Source organism: Amblyomma americanum, chromosome 1 (genome assembly GCF_052857255.1).
Source record: "Amblyomma americanum isolate KBUSLIRL-KWMA chromosome 1, ASM5285725v1, whole genome shotgun sequence".
Taxonomy (NCBI): domain Eukaryota; kingdom Metazoa; phylum Arthropoda; class Arachnida; order Ixodida; family Ixodidae; genus Amblyomma; species Amblyomma americanum.
In genome coordinates, this window is record NC_135497.1 from 502,318,989 (window position 1) to 502,335,635 (window position 16,647).

General features: G+C 47.3%; 1 protein-coding gene across 1 annotated transcript; it reads right to left on the reverse strand.

Annotated features, from left to right (window-relative positions):
• Positions 1-720: 720 nt before the first annotated feature.
• On the reverse strand, positions 721-9,532 carry LOC144106120 (uncharacterized). The gene is made up of 2 exons (XM_077638892.1): positions 9,452-9,532; positions 721-1,559 (listed from the first exon to the last, which is right to left on the reverse strand). The coding sequence occupies exon 2, from the start codon at positions 1,293-1,295 to the stop codon at positions 867-869; it is 429 nt and encodes a 142-aa protein (XP_077495018.1). The 5' UTR covers positions 1,296-1,559; positions 9,452-9,532; the 3' UTR covers positions 721-866.
• Between the last annotated feature and the right edge of the window lie 7,115 nt (positions 9,533-16,647).

Here is a 16,647-nt window from a genome sequence, read left to right on the forward strand (position 1 = left end):
CCTCTTGTCAACAAACAATAAGCGGTAATGACGGTAGTAGGCGCAATGCCGAGCGTCTCTTTTTCGACAGTCCGTCGTGCGCTTGGTAGAAGAAAGGCTATTTTCCGAACACGTGTGTTGCAGCTAACTCATGAGCCATTTTTTAACGTAGTTTTAATCGAAAACGGTGGCGAAGGTGCTATGCGCATGCGTGGGACGTTACTGGAAATAAACCTTAATTACAGTACCCTTTCTTCGCTTCAGAAGTTTTTGTCACGAGCTTGTGCACGTAACAGCCTATTTACGGATGTAATGATCACACGCTTTTGTTAAGAATATATAGTACGGATATTGGAGGTAAACTTATTACACAGGGAAAAGAACTGCAACCATTAGGATTTTTTAAATTTCAATTAATGATGTAGTTTAATCGCATAACCAATAGACATTGGAATGCAAATTCTTTATATCACGTATCATCTCGAAGAGAATAGTTCGTTTTTAAGCACCAGTAACGTATCGAAAGATTTGGAAGTTTTCGGGTAATACTTACAATAAAAACAGAATGCAATGGCGCAGTTTTGAAAATGAAAAGAATGGCGAAAGGGCGCAAAAAGTGCTCTCAGTGATTCAACACTGAAGGCGCGTGAGCCTCGGACGTTTCTGCGTTGGAAGTCTCGGGCGAGTAGTCGAAGCAAACGAAGACAGGCGTAATTCAGAGAGCGCAGTAGACGCCGACGGTCGAAGAAGCCCCGGCCGATCAACGCTGTTGCTTCCCCACAAACAGGTCCTCCAAGGGGCGCTCGCCTCTGGTAGAGACTTCGTTGGGACTTGCAGGACCCTCGGACAGCGTGCCTACGGTAGCGCCTTCACGAGTCCCGGAGACCTCAGGGAGCTCTTTTGATGTCTGCGGCCAGTTGATTCAGGTGTTCCACCGGCTCAGGATGCACCTCTCCACCACGCTCAGTGACCTCGGCGAGAAGGGCCTGCGTAGCGCACAAGTGCTCGTCTTCAGTCTGACTCGCAGGTGATTCGGACAGCGACTGCTGGACAGGGGGGCTTTGGCGGTCGACGCTTCTTGCTTCCTCTTGGCGTCTTTTGCAGCTGTAGATGTGCGGGACGAAGTCACCAGGCGGGATGTCCTCCCGTCGGCAGTGGAAGCACATCTTCGGGTGGTGAGGACAGTTCTTCAAGTAGTGCTCCTCAAGGTGCCGAAGCTCACTGCTCTGCGTGCAGCCGTACCAGATGTTAGGGCAGTAGACGCGCAGAGTTCCCAGGTCCTTGGCGTTGAAGTCAAGTCTCGTGACGCCACGCATGCTGAACTTGGCATGGCCTTCGGGCGAAGTGCCTTCCCGTCTTTCCCTGCACTTGGCGGGGGCCTCTTTGATGGAAACGTCCAGGCAGCTGGCGCATACGGCATTGCCGCACGGAGCAAGATACTGGACCGGCAGCACGTCGTGGCACAAGCAACACACCCGCGCTTTGGGCAGTGGATCAAGGAAAGTGAGCCGGCGGCAGTCGACGAAGGAGTCGTATCCCCGCACGGTGTACCGATGTCCGAAATCTTGGGCCTGCAATTCCTGCGCAGGGGAACGGCATGAATGTGGGCATCAGCGATACTTGGAGCAGTGCCGCCATCCGAGCGTGAGGACGCAATGGTTCTAGTCGATCTCGTTCAGCATAATAATAGAACAAAAAAAGAGCTAACCTTTTCACAGATAAAGGTGTTTGGTTTGGTTGGTTTTATCGGGTTTAGCAATCCAATGTGACGCAGGCTATGAAGGACGCCGCAGTGGAGGGCTCCGGTAATTTCTACCACCCGGTGTTCTTTGACATGCACTGACATTGCACAGTACATGGGCCTCCAGCTTTTCGCCTCCATCGAAATGTGCCCGCCGCGGCCAGCATCGACTGCGCGTCATACGGGTCGGCAGCCCAGAGCCATAACCACTGAGCCACCGCGGCGGGTTACAGATAAAGATGCGTCTTACGAGTAATAGGCGTAGTAAAACATGCATAGAGCCTACCGACAGCAGTTCTCAGCTGCCACTTGAATATTTGCATTGCGTGCAAACATATTTTTGAACCCCTCTTGCCTTTAAAAAAGATGAAGGAACTAAAATTGGCGCACGGCTCGTGAAACCACAGATAGCTTTCGTTAACAATATTTCAAGACCGTTTCGGTATCTTCCTCGAAAGGAAATTTCAGTCCCGGCGGTCGACTGTAGCGCTCGACCACGTGGCATAGGCCGCGAGTTTGCGCCGTCGGCAAAACAGCCACAGTTACACTTTCTATCGTAATAACCCGAATGCAGCGCGAGGGCCGACTTTGCAAACACGAAACAGGACAAAAAGAAAAGAAGTATAGCTCGATAGTAAGCTGATTAGCCAAAGAAAATTGCTTCCTTGTGGACAGCCATCACAGGAAGGCGATGACACGCGAGCCTTAACACAGTGCAGCAGTTGCTATCTGCTGTTATCGACGTAAGGGTTCAAGCGGTAACCGCCTGAGGCGATAGTCCGCGATACGTCGCGGGATGACGCCGCCGTCGCCCATCGATGCCGCTGGCGCAAACCGCACGAAGCGACGGGACTCGGCGTCGGCTAGCGGCGCGTTTTCAGCGCAGCTCGATTGCGTTAATTAACGCGTAGAACAACGCTCTTAAGGCTTCATACAAGATAAAACACAATAAAAACATTAAAAAAATATATTTTGGTAATTTTATTTTTAGTCGACTACACAAAGTCACGTGACGCAGAAAAGCGCGCCCGAGGGACGCTGCGATGAGGCGCCAGGCGACATTCCGACGCTCTTGTGACGTATAGTGCGTGTAGGACATATCCCACAGCACCTTTTACTTTTGAACTTCATTAATGAGCCTTTCATTAAATTCTTGCATAGCTGCCATGGTGAGGGATGCATCGGCTTTTGCTGCGCTGAAAGGCCGCTGAAAAGAAAAATCGACTTTCGCGCGCAAAACGGATCGGAAGTACGCATCCGCAAGGCCTACCGTCATTGGCCAAGTATATAGATGTCTCGATGGCTTAATATTTTTGGCTATAACTGCCGCAATGCTCTGCTTGGACCAGACGTTTACTGGCTGCTAGTCAGAAATGTAAGTCGCTATAGTGAGAACAGTACTACACTTTGCGTGGAAATTTCTTACGCTAAAGCACAGGGATTTCGTTGAGGCGCTTTGTGTTCACTCATGCCACACCCTACTCAAAAAATAAGTAGAAAGCGTCACAGCCGGGAGGAGGATTTAAAACCGCATCGCGCGAAGAGATCCGCTCCCCGCACCCGCTTTCCTTGATAACAGAGCACAATATCACGATACACGAGTGCCTAAATAACGCTTGCCTTTGCAGAATGAGTCGTGTGCAAAACTCCTCGCACTTGAAATGCGCCCGTTAGTCAGGAATACTCAGAGATGCTCGTTAAAAATAGTGACTCATATTTACTACTCAAGCCATTCTACAGCAGCCACATAAACAGCTTAGAGATAAGGGCTCAGTACCGAACAAGAACTGTGCTGTCATGGTGGAACCATCACCTTCCCACGCTCTCGGTGTAATGACACCAGATGAATCGCAACGGCACTTAGCGGCATATCTATTCGTTGTCGTGGAGACATCTATGCAACAGCGCTTAAACGTTATACTTTACAGCAAAACTCATGACAACAGCATGAGAATGCGCCGGCGACGGACTGAAGGAGCTGATCAAACGATGTGGTTCCGCGTGCATATCCATCATTGACTACATCTCGGCGTCGATGTTGTGAAAAGGGCCAATACACCACTGGCCTTACCAGTCCGGTGAGTGCCGCCGCCCTTAAGGCTCTGCTAGCACTTTGAGACTGACATGCAGGAGTGTTGTCATTATTTCAGGAAGACCGCGAAATACGCACCTAAACGGAACGTGAAATACATTGATAGCTGCGTCCTCCTTCGCATGACTGCCTCGAATGCGCAGCTTTATCACGACTAACGAAGTATTAATGCGAAAGTATTTCTTGCCTCATGAGTGGCGTGTACAGAATTTGTCACCACGGGCTGTGGACACAGCGTGTCTTCATGAAATGTCGATCATCCGGTAAGAGTGCAATTATGATTTGTAAGGATTAATAAGAATTTCATGGAAGGTATAAGTGGTAGAATTACTAACTAAAAACCATTTAAATAAGAATTCATATAATTTAGTTAAATAATCCGAGTAATTCATGATATTGGTGGATTAGAAGTAATCACTAGAGAATTGAGAAAACAATAAAATAATAATCAAGTAATCGATTAATATTAGAAGTAATTAATAATTGAAGGTATGCAATAAATATGTATTACATTGATCGATTAATTGAGTTATTCCTATTTTTAAAATTTTAACCAAGTATGTGTAATTGTACAGTATTATTTATTTGATCGAGCAATTACGTAATTAAATAAGTAATATCAATGATTATTACAATATTAAGTAACAGAGAAGGCAACGGTACTCGCAAGATGAGAAAACATAAGTGCACCTTCAATTTTTTTCACACCGACAGTGGGATTCGACATGTTTTGCTCCTTGAGCTTCATTATTTTTTCCTGCCTTTTCCTACTAAATGCAGTGGCAAGTGCATCACCGGCGCTAAAATGTGAAGCCTCTGACAGAGCTTTAACCGATGTGACAGCCGCTAAGAGAATCTTCACGGTGTCTTATTTAGTGCTCCTTTTATGAAAGCTCTCAAGCTCTCGGCAGTTTCTGGACAACTTAACAAGTTGGTGACGTAGAGCGCAGTAGTCCTCGTTCAGTGCACGCTCTTTCATGTGGATTGAGCGTGATATAAATTTGAACTCCGCATATTTTGAATAAATTCTGGATCCCCCTTTGATTTTGAAAAATTCTGAATCCGCTTGAGGCATTCTAAAGGAAAGTGACACTGCCGTAAGGCGCTAAGCTGCACCTCTATTTGTCTGAATCGAAGAGGTCAACTTCGGTGACCAACATAAGAGAAATTATGCGTGCAAGACATCGACCACTTTCTGAAATTACTTTATTCGGCCGGTTAGGTTTATCCCACGGGGAAAATAGCAGGGAAGAGTAGATTCTTGAGAACACAAAAAGGTCAGCACACGGCGACAAAAGAGTAGACTGAACAACGTTTCGACTGGACGACTTGCCGTTGGCGAAGACCCCTCGTCTTGCCACAGCACAGGTCAGCGGGCTGTTTTCCTCTGACCCCTTGTTGAAGCTTGTATTGTAATCCTAGATGGCACACAAAGGGGCACATTTCGGTCGGGCAGCCCTATAGACTCACCAGCTGGTGTTTATCTCGTTGCAGAGGCACCGCACGTGGCGCGCGATGTAGCTACAGTCGAAGACCTTGAGCACCATCGGTGCACAGCGGACACCGGACACACGGAAGATGTCAGCGTGCTCGCCCTCGTGGAGCTTCACGCAGGTCTCAACACCGCTGCACAGTGGCACCAAGGCATATATCTTCGTCCTTCATACAGAGCAAACTTTCGCGGAAGCTAGCGCCATGACCTGCCAAAGGTACGAAGCCAATATACTCAAGATATCATTCAGGTGGCAATAGAGGAAGCCAGAGCTGGATTCAGCCAATTAGAGATCGAATGATTAAAGCAGCCCGGCCGTTAGATTTCTCCGGCACTTGCTCGTACCCGTGACATCACCCGTCTCGGTGGCCTTGTGTGCGAAAGCCAAGGTTTTCTGTCATCAAGGGCAGTTACTAAGCGCGAAGAATATGGAGTTTATTAAGAATTCGGGTGGAGGTTCGCTAATGTCAACTGCTTTTCCTTCCTATTCTGGTGCTGCCGGTTGTGAGTTAATACACAAAACTGGCATCGTGTGCAGCGGCATAATTATGCAATAAGTTAACGATCGCGAGTGATCGTCCGATTTTTGATTTTCTACAATTCGATGAAGACTTATTCAGAGCTGAGCCGACACCTTGGGCTCTCGAACAAGTAACTTCCCCGCACAAGGAACCCCGCTTAATACTGCTCATTTCTGGCTCAGTCTATATGCAGTAAGCCAAAGCTTTTCTGTAGAATCCCTTAAGTTCACAAGGAATGCTGGCATCAGGGAAGCGTCAGACATACATTATCACGAGAAACTTTTATCTTCCTTGAAACCCGGCCTATCTGTATAAAGAATTTGCTCCACCTCATCACCCAGCTAAAGCATGAAGTGCTATCTCGTGTAGGAGCACTCGCAAACTTTCTAGTTACTCAGGAGCAGTTGTTAACCTACTTCAGCTCGTCTGAGGAAATTTGGGTCCACATTGATGGTTGTCAGGATTGTTAACCTAGGCGCGCAATCAGCAGGCATGGAGTGTTTCTCTACTCGTGCCGCTCAAATGGTGAGGGGCTGATTTAGCTGGTTATTTATTCTTCAAAGTAGCTTCATTTCATAACGACACCAAAACGGTTAGACGAGAAAAGTGATGTAATCATGAACACAATTTGTGCTTTTGTTTTGCTGTCGCTGCGCTGCCAAAATAATTTTTCCAATTCACCCAATTTGCCATCTGTAAGCAGCTTGATTTGTAGCTGGTGGTCAGATAAATAGTTGTTGAACATTGGTGGCTATGACGCTAGTCGTGCCCTAACTTCACTGAGAATAAAACGTAGTCCAATCAAGGGTTTCTTGAATTTCCGCCACCACTCTTCAAGCGCGAGTTTCGCTGGCTCCTATCATTTGGCGGCAGCAGTATGCGCATGAACTATGCCACGCTTTCAGCTTATGATATATCAAGCTGAGAGGGACGCTAACTGAAAAACTCAAACTATGCAAGAGGATAGATAATTCCCCGGGAACGCTACCAATGACTTTTCTATCGCGAAAGGTGTCTGCGTTGCTGAGAAAACAGCAAATGAAAATTCCGAAACACCTACGTTCGAAGCACCTCCAAAAAGAAACTGCCAAGAAGTTATTTTTATGCCGTCCTCTAAAGACCGGAAACGCGGCCGGAAATCGAAAACTCAAAAATTCATCTGCGGCAAAGTGGGATTGCAGGCCACCTTCGCCCCGCCCCCCCCCCTCCCCGAACTATTTCGATGGGGCTCTTCGCTGCATCACGTGCGTCTGCGTCACGATGCGACGTGCGCATACGGTAGAGATAGGCTCCGTTGCTGCGAATGAAAATTACATGAAGTTACCGCGAGCAGCCGGAGACTGCAGAACAAACTGCTGATCGTGCTGATGCATGTGTACATCGGCGAGAATAACGCGAGCATGTGGTCTTGGGTGCATTGTTCGCGGTCGTGAAGTGCACACGAAATCTTCGAGGGATACTCAATAACATGCGAGCAGCAGCCGTGCTCTAACGTATTTTATTCAACATCACTTCTGAGTGAAACATTGCACGCGTATTTCCCATCAAGCAGCGCACAGTACTGTCGATGGTTGCATGCTTGTTGAATAACTATGCAGTATGATTGCAGAGAACGCTTGTGATTCACTTGCTGTGGAAGTTGTGACTTTTACGTCTGTGAATTGGTTCCTGTCAGTTGTAAGCGAAAACAAACCACGGTACGCAGCGCCCAACTGCAGTCTGCCTCCTGCTGGCTGTAGCGGTCGGAAGGGGATTAACGGACAATCATGACGAACACGCGTCAGCTGGTTCAACGTTTCTCACGCGGAAAATCCTGACTTGCGTGCCGGCGTCTCACAGTACTGCGTACTACATGATAACCAGCACTGGAAAACTTTTTTCTTTAATGAGCCAAATAAGAGGTGATGGTGCATGCATATGGTGCTTCTCGCGTATTTTTCAGCACATCTAAAAGCATATCCGCTTTTCCACTGCGCAGAAAACGTGGAAGTCCACACACTTGTGTAGCGCTTCACACGCGGTTGATGTGCATATGGCATGCCCGTAAAAGCATGAGCACGTACTAAAGGTAAAAAAATAAACTCTGGAATTTCATAACGCCAGCAGCCTATGCAAAGTAGCCAGTTCGGCGGATGAAGGGGGAATCAAACCGCTTCGCAGGCCGCGTGTCTAGCACACACAGCGCGAATGCGTTGAGAGGGAGTGGTTCTGAACTTGCTGCGTAAACGGCTACTCGCTGTCCGAGTGCACAGAATATGAAGCGAAAGACTCAGCGCTCGTGTTTGCGATTAACCTTTCTCTCCGTCATCTTTTTGTGTTGTTTTGATTACGAGACTCTTCGTACGGCCGGTTAAGCTCACCGCGCTGCTTCTATCGTATTTCGACGGTAATTCCCCATCGAGACGGCGAAATAGTGTTGTTCTCAAAAAGTTCACGAATACGTCACTCGTCGCCGCTGCTCAAACATTTAAGTAGCAGCCCCACGTGCACCTCATTTTTACTCAATTTTTTGGTTTACAAAGATTATGAGTTGTAACATGACTTATCAGCAAACCCCAAAGTTATCAATCCAGCCTGGATTAGTATCCCTTTTTAGTGTCCCATTAATGTAAATGTTTGCGGTGTCTGAAATATAAAGAATGAAAACCTTTTGCTCCGCCACATGTTTACATGCAAGAACCACCCATAATAAAGAAAGTGGTTTAAGCGATTATGGCCAAGTTAACGTCCGAAATACGTTTCTGTTTCTATCGTAGTCTCAAACGGTTCAGTTGCTTGCATAAGTCATTGCTTTGTTGTGCCACAGCACACTAAGTTTCGCTACAGCACAGGACGTTTCACTAGAGCGCGAAAACTAATGCCAAACCTAACAAAGAAAAAGTACCTCAAAAACTTGGTTGCTTTTGAAAGTATCGTTAGAAAGAGCAGACGAATGCGATCATCAGGAACATTTTTTTACATTGCTGAACTAGTTTTTGTTTTGAGTTTAGACTTTCGACATTTCCAACATGAGGGACCTGACTGAATCTAATCCGTTTTACTATAGCGTATAGTTTTCAATGCATTCTTCACAAGAGATTATGACGACATATTAGGGACAAACTTTCAACGGAAAGTGGAAGGGAGGATGGCAGCAAGGCATAGCTAAAAGCATTTCATGCTCTTAAAGATAGAACAGCAACCCTTCTTGCTGCGGCCACTGTATGGATGATCACTCGACAGACAGTTTGAGAAGCATGTATCGCAAACAAAAAAGCAGGGACCACCTCCGCTGTAGTTATTACTACTGGAAAGTAAGCTAGGTTCTATACGAGCAGCCTCAAACAATCTTGTGTCTTTGGGGTCTTTCCTGGCCGCAACACGCGCTGCGATTTTCACACTTGATCCTTCAGCCCTGGTACATCTTGCGCATGCGCTTAATGAAACTGATGTTATCACTTAGCTTTAAATATTGTTTCTTTCGGTTTATTATGCATCTGTACCCATACGGATGTGTCTGGTTTGTACAATCGCTACTCATTCCCGGTTGTGTCGACTTTGTGTCTCTGTGTGTGCACTCTTAGCTGTCTCAAAAAAGGGCGACTGCCCGAACTTCTTCAAGCCCTTTGCCCTCTTAACCAACTCACAGTTCCTGCAGGATCTCGGAGAAGGCGACAGCCTCCGGCTGCCTGCAGGCCTTCAGCAGCTGCTCGAACACGTCCTGCGAATGACGGGGTGCCCGAAGCGGCTCTACCGGCGATACGAAGCAAGGGGCGACAGCAGCTGCCGCGGCGCACCAAGCGTTTTGTTGGTGCTGGTCGAATGAACAGGCACCGAGAACTTCTTCCGATGGGCACTTGTTCTCAGGCAAAGCCAAGTAGGCAGTGTCCTCCGAGAGACCGCTGTTGTTCACATGCGACAACTCTGCGAGAGTGTATCGGGAACACCCTGAGTTCACAAAACAGTTACACATTGTTGACAGCCAACGTTGGAGTAGATTTCAGTTACAGAGCTATTACTCGTTACTATTCACTTGGATAATAAAACAAAAACTGATGCGTAATGATACAAATTAATATTTTAAATTGTTAAATGGGCAAAGCAAAATAGACGAAAAACTTCCTTCAGTGGGCCAGCGCGCATGAAGTCACATTTTAATCCGACAGATGCTCAACTCTAGAGTCTCGAAACCAATGCCTTTCGTAATATTTGAAGATGATTCAGTTAAGGACGAAATGCTTTTAGCACCCGTTATCGGCAAACTCAGGCGAACATCTTCAATAACCGCGGCGAACTTTACTGGCCGAACTCAATGATTATCGCCCACGGTTACTGAGCCTGAGAGCCTTGGTGTAATTATGGCCGCAGCGGCCGCATCTGTAGACAGGAGGAGAAATGGAAAATGTGTCGGCGTGATGTGCGATGTCAGTGCGCGTCAAGAAAACCCATGTGATTTAACTTATTCCGGAGCCCCTCGCTCAACGTCCGCGATAGGCTGTGTCTTCTTATAATTGGGAAAATAATTGGACGTTTTATCTTGTTTAGGATAAATGTGATACAGGTGCGCCAGCACAAGTCGTTGAGGTTTGTTCAACTTCGAGCAAAGGTCGGAGAAATCAGTGAGTGAGAGGTTCAGCGCTAGCGCTCTGAAACTGCCGTTTGGGCATGACGCGATATCGTTAATGGGTTAATACTCATATATGCGCAATTGGTCGTTCTCTAATTTACATTCATAGATCGCTGGGAGTCCTCGTACTCCTCCTGGCGCAGTGGTATAGCGGTTAAGCAATGCGCTAGTGCCCCGGGATGGCAGGTGCTGCCACCGGTAGGGTTGTGCGGCCCGGGTTGGCCTTCCCGAGCAATCTCCAATAACTGCCACCTGCCACAGTGGGGAGTTTGCTCACAATCTTAAGGTCAGGTTGTGATGGCTGCATAACGTCACGTGATCTAGGGTGCCCCCTAGGTTGCTTATGCGGGGATTTTCTCCTCACACGAGGGTACCGACGAGGGTACCGAGGGCGATGCCAGATTTTCTGCAGAGCGGGAACCTTAACGTTATAGCGTTAAAACTGTCTCAAACTGTCACAACTGCGATCGCTCTTAAACTCATCCCGATCGCATTGTCTCAGCTGGCAAATCCTGGCACACTACTCCCCCCGCCCTCCCCCGTAACCCTAAAGCCCATAAGGATGCCTCGTTAAACTGACTGAAAATGGTAGAATCTCAGCAGGGAACATTCGAAATCATATGTGACCTATTCTTGGCTAACAACGTGCACGATTAACACTAGTCTCCAGTGAAGAAACTTTTGTTAATACGCATAACCAAAGGCCACACCAAAAAGGTGTCGTTCTTCAGCACCAAGAAAGTCCCTCACAAAGATGACGACGTAAAAAGTCGCATTTTATTTAACTACCTCTTTGGCATCAAATAGCATTATCCGCTTATAGAACATTTCATTCAGGATGTACAAAGTTTGCATGTATTACAAGGTATGTTGTTGAACTGTTTCAGTGAGCTAAGGAAGTTGGACTGAGGGGATCAGGGAAGCAACAACACCAGGCATAGAGTGCGGCAGAACATGAAGATTCGTTTGATTTCCTTTGTGTTTAATTACCTGCACACTTCTAAATTATTTGCCTAAGTACAACAGCGTAACGTTTTCCTGATGCTAGAAGATCATCTAGCTAAAATTAAATCAGCTAACGAACAAAAGTTGTTTACCCCAGTCTGCTAACCCGGAGCGTCTTCTCTCGTCGCGCTGGTGGTGATGGGAAGGCTGCCACTCCAGGCGCTGAGGCCGCGATTCATCCAAGTCAGCCCAGTTGCCCTCTACGACTTCGGTCTCATCCGTGCCGTCCTCACTGGCATCGCTTCTTCGGCAGTATATATCGTCCAGGAGGGGGGTCTCAAAGGCCTCAGTGCTCGCACGATTCGCATCGTCGGCTCTGTTGACGTCATCTCTGGTGCAGCCGCCGTAGGAAGACGTCTGAGGACGCGGTGCCAGCTCCTCCGTACGCAAGGTGCCGCCGTGGTATTCGGCGGCGCTGAAGTCTTCGAGCACCCCTCCGCAAATGGTCGGGTTATAGCCCAGGAGGTCTGGCCAAACGGCGTCCCGAAGCCACCGTTTCAATCTTCCACCCACGTTCAACGGTTGATCTGTGTCGTTGCTGACGCTCACTGAGAGTTGCAGACGCCATATGTTAGGGAGGTATATGAAAAAGTAAGGAAATGGGTAGATGATCGGTCAAAAGACCTCAGGCTAATGGCTTCATTTTCACCGGTTTCGTGGTACCCATATGCAGTCCAGTAGGATCTAAATACCTATTAGTTAAAAAAAAAACCATCGTCCTCATCAAAATTTTCTGGACCTTAATATGATGCTCGCATGGAAGCTGTTTGGCCTGAAGACTTTTGAGCCAGTTTGCACTGCATTGAACAAGAGCAACTTGGAAAGGAAGAATGGCCGACTAATGAGACGAAGTAGGGAAACAGGGAATGTAACATTGTGCAAACGACTGAAATCATTAAGCGGTTACTTCCTCCAAGGGAAGAACCATGCAGCGGACCGCATTCCAATAAAATCGGTTGTTAGTTTATTGTTTCTCGATCTACTTCTTCTCCCAGACCTCTTGGTAGCTTAATTCTTTAAACAGGAGATGCGGCTTTCAATAGCGAAAAATGGCCAAAAATTTGGATTTGTGAACATCAAAGTATTTGATCGTGTTACTCGTTTTAATATGCAGTCCCAAAGTTTCATTGCCTGATTCTACCTTCAAGTAGTTCACAAAAGTGTTTTATTAGGAGGTCCTACATATCGTAAACCGTTCATATAGTCGGCATTTTTTGAACCCTCTGTGTCTTTCCGTCTTTTCGCTGTTGCGACTAAGCGGCGCGAGCTTTGCTACGGCAGAAACCTTGATTTATTGTTTTCAAGTCTAGCGCCTTAGCGGGACACCAAGCCAATCCAAAAAGAGAAAGTTTCAAGGTCTTGCCATGGGGCCGCCCCGCGTCGGCGTTGGTCACCTCAGTGATTGCCCTTAGCAAGTGGCAGTTCGCGCGGTATCTGCTTTTGCGCTCGCATAGCAACTCTCTCTCGTCTAGCGTTATATGGTTTTGGGCTCCGTAGGATTCTTCTTTAGGACGCCTTCATTATTACGAAAGGTTATGTTTTGATGGGTTGCTAGCTAGAACCACGTTCTGCACATAACTTCATTTGCCAACTTATAACCTAGGCTGTGAACTGAACATTGCTGCCTACAACGTATCATCAGGTGCTGCTAACCAGTTAGTTCTAAACTACTGAGCACACAGCTGATATGGTGCATAGTTTTCTTTTGTTCAGGCTTCGTTGCGCAGGAGCCTTTTCATAACATCCAAGACGTACAAGGAAAGAGCTGTTCCTCGCTGGCTGTCAGAAAACAAGTCAAGGGACTTCTTTGTCGGAGCACCGGTACTGATGCCGAATCGTCAGTGCCTGCAGCGAAAATAACAGATACGAAAGAGTGACGAAAGCAAAGAAAGTATTCAGCGCAAACTCTTAATCTTTTCAGGCACCATTCGTCATTTGTTGTTTATGCAGATGCTTTTTTCTTCCGCCCAAACTGAGTGTGTCCTGAAGCCAACTAATAAGCTTTTCAAGAAAAATACCCGCTGCTATTTATACATAGACATACAAAAAATTTCGTAGATATGCTAGAACGGTTGCAGATGAGTACCAGAAACGTCAGGGAATCCCATATTTGCTATTCTATACATGTTGAGATGATGCAAGAAAAGTAGTGGTAAAATGACGTTTACGGAAGGTAAAAATTGCCTACAAAAGTATGGTGGAAGCTGTGTTATCAAGCTCACTCGTTTCAGAAATGTTGTATACGACATTCGCACTGGGGCAAAATAAGGGCCGCAGGTTGCGACATAAAAAAAACTGAAAACTGGCTGAAGCACATGCATCAGTGCTGCCTGTAGCCCAGGCTAAGAAGAAGCTATAAATTCACAGTTTACACAGGTGTTTACATACACATCGAAGCGTTCAACCTGATCCAACTCCTTCGAGTCGCCGGCTATTCAACATAAGTAGCCATGAAGTTCAATGTTCAGCTTTTCACACACCCAATTTTACTGTGATCAGAAAAAGGTTTACGACACCCAAGACAGAGAGGTTAGTTTGATGCAAAATACCCTAGCCTGCAGCACTTTCCCCGGAACGGAAGTTAAAGGAGAGAGCCATAAAGTGTTATAATGGGTAGCAATTTATAGATAAGATTGGTGCGCGCCTGCGACACGACGTGGCTCCTGGTAGTCCGCTTCGCGCTGTGAAGGCAAGCACCACGCCCTGCAAGAACCCAGTACAACTCGGTTGACTTAGAAGCGGCCGTAGAGTGTGTCAGAGGTTTTAAAGATTCTAGGTCTCCAGGCGCATCATATGTCACAATTTAACGACCACTCATTGAGCAAGTGCTGCCTGTACAATCCTAGTACGTGCGCTTCCTCAATGCCCCAGAATCGTCATATTTGTAAAAGCCTCTTCATTCAGATAAAAAAGACCCCTGTGTTTCGCATTTGATGCTATTGTCTAAGGAAGAAAAGTGCGAACTCCATACATCCGTGGTCCAGGGCTATCTCCTGTGTATGTGTCTGTCAGCCTATAGCAATGTCTTAGCATTCCAGTACCCTACGCCACACCATTCCTTTTGAAAATAAAAGTCATTGCTGTGTCGTTCAAGATAGCATGCGACGCAGACAACCGCTGAGCTCGAGGTGCAGATTAACAGTGCGTTTATTGGGCGCTTGCGCTCTTATATCAGCCACCCGGCTGGCCGGCTTGCACAGCATGGTTGCCAGTCTTGAAGGCCCTGGTTGCCAGATCCGATACATCTTTCTCCCTCTAAAAACAGAAAAAAAACTAGCACAATACAACAGCAGATCGATTCAAGCAATTTGATGAAAGTCCTTTTGATACACGAGGCGGGTGGGCTTTTTCCTTAACCGGGTGCTCCGGCGAAGCCCAGCGTCGTCCGGCTCGGAATTCATGGTTTCCAGAGGACTATGTTGCCCTGGCTCAGGATGCTCTTGAGGCGTGTGGGCAGCCGTGGCTTGATCGTCACACGTGGGGCTCGAGTTGCCCAGGGACTCCTGTGGTGCCGCAAGCCTAGAAGAGAAGCACAGTCGCTAGCACTGTCTTCCGTACAGTCAGGAATGGTTTCCAGTGAGGGGTCGAACTCTTCGTTTGTTCGCAGCAGATGTTGACGGTTGCGACGAAGCTGATTCACGTCTTTTTTACGGACCATGTATGAGCGAGGGGCGACGGCGTTTTCTGCGAGGGCCTTTGTGGTCCACCCTCCCTTGTCGAGCAGCCTAACGGTGTCATGCTCGCCGAGTGCTTCTAGTGGACGTCTCTGAGGGTGGGCTTGGGTGTGCTTTTTGACCTCTGGTGCCCTACGGTCTGCGAAGTCAGGCAGCCTCGCTCTTAACCTCCTGCCCATGAGTATCTCGCACGAGGCTTGTCCGGCCTCGAGTGGTGCTGTCCTGTAATTAAGAAGGCGATCCAAAAGTATTCATTCACATATAGCGCCTTCTTGAGGAAACATTTCACCAAGTTCATCCCTTTCTCTGCCAAACCGTTTGAGCGTGGAAAACCGGGACTAGAAACAACATGGGCAAATTCAAACTGTTCTGCGAAAGCATGAAATGCCTGCGATGAAAGTTGTGGTCCGCCGTCCGTGCATACTTCAAGCGGGATGCCGTGACGTGCAAATATCATGGCCAGCTCCTCTATTACACAGTGGCTAGTAGTGTGAGAAAGCGGCTCTACTTCAGGGTAATTGGAATAGGCATCGTAGACTGCAAGGTAGTTCCGTAATGCTCGAACAAGTCCGCGCCTACCCTAGCCGACGGTAATGCGGGACAATGCCTTTGCATTAGGGGTTCACTTGGTTGCTTGTAAGCGAAACGGTGGCAGGTTTGGCACCTGGAAACTTTCTCAGTTATTTCTGCTGCCATACCAGGCCAATACATCAATACTCTGGCCATTGCTTTGCATTTTCCGACGCCCAAGTGGCCCCCGTGTAGGCGCTGCAACATTTCTTTTCTAGGGACTTCGGAATGACAACTCTATATCACGCAACAGTACGCCTTCCACACTTGATAGCTGAGCTTCGAAGGGAGCTAGCTGACCTATAACGCTATGTCCATCTTGTAGGGCTTCAGTGACTCGCCTTAGCTCGTCGTCTTCACTCGTTTCTTTTGCAATCCGCTTGGCTGTTGTGTCGCTGACGAGAGTGGAGAGGCCGGCCGTTGCATGGGTGGCCACATTTTCTAGTTCGCTTTCAGGTGGCTCATCGCTGTCGCATCGGATTCTTGAGAGAGCATCGGCCAGAGCAAGGTCTCTCCCTAGGACGTACAGCAGAGAAATGTTGAACGGCATGAGGCACATAAAGAAACGCTGCAGGCGAGGAGGCATGTCTGACAGGTTCTTCTGGGCAATGGCTATCAGTGGTCGATGGTCCGTTTCCACTATTACGTCGACATTAAGACATTAGGTGTTATCTTTCAGCAGAATATGTCATGGGATGTCCACGTGGACAGCATGCTAATTAAGCTAGCACAAGTAATTGCGCTAGTATACCGCAATCGCAATTTACTACCACCAAAAATCTTACTGTTACTTTATAATACCTTATTCTCCTCCCGACTCAATTATTGTCACTTAGTTTGGTGTACGACAACTTACGGAAATTTGCAGAAGCTTCACAAGTTGCAGAAAAGGTTTGTAAGAGTAATAGAAAATCTGCCGTTTTATTCACATACGTATCATCTATTTCCCAAATACAACATAATTCCT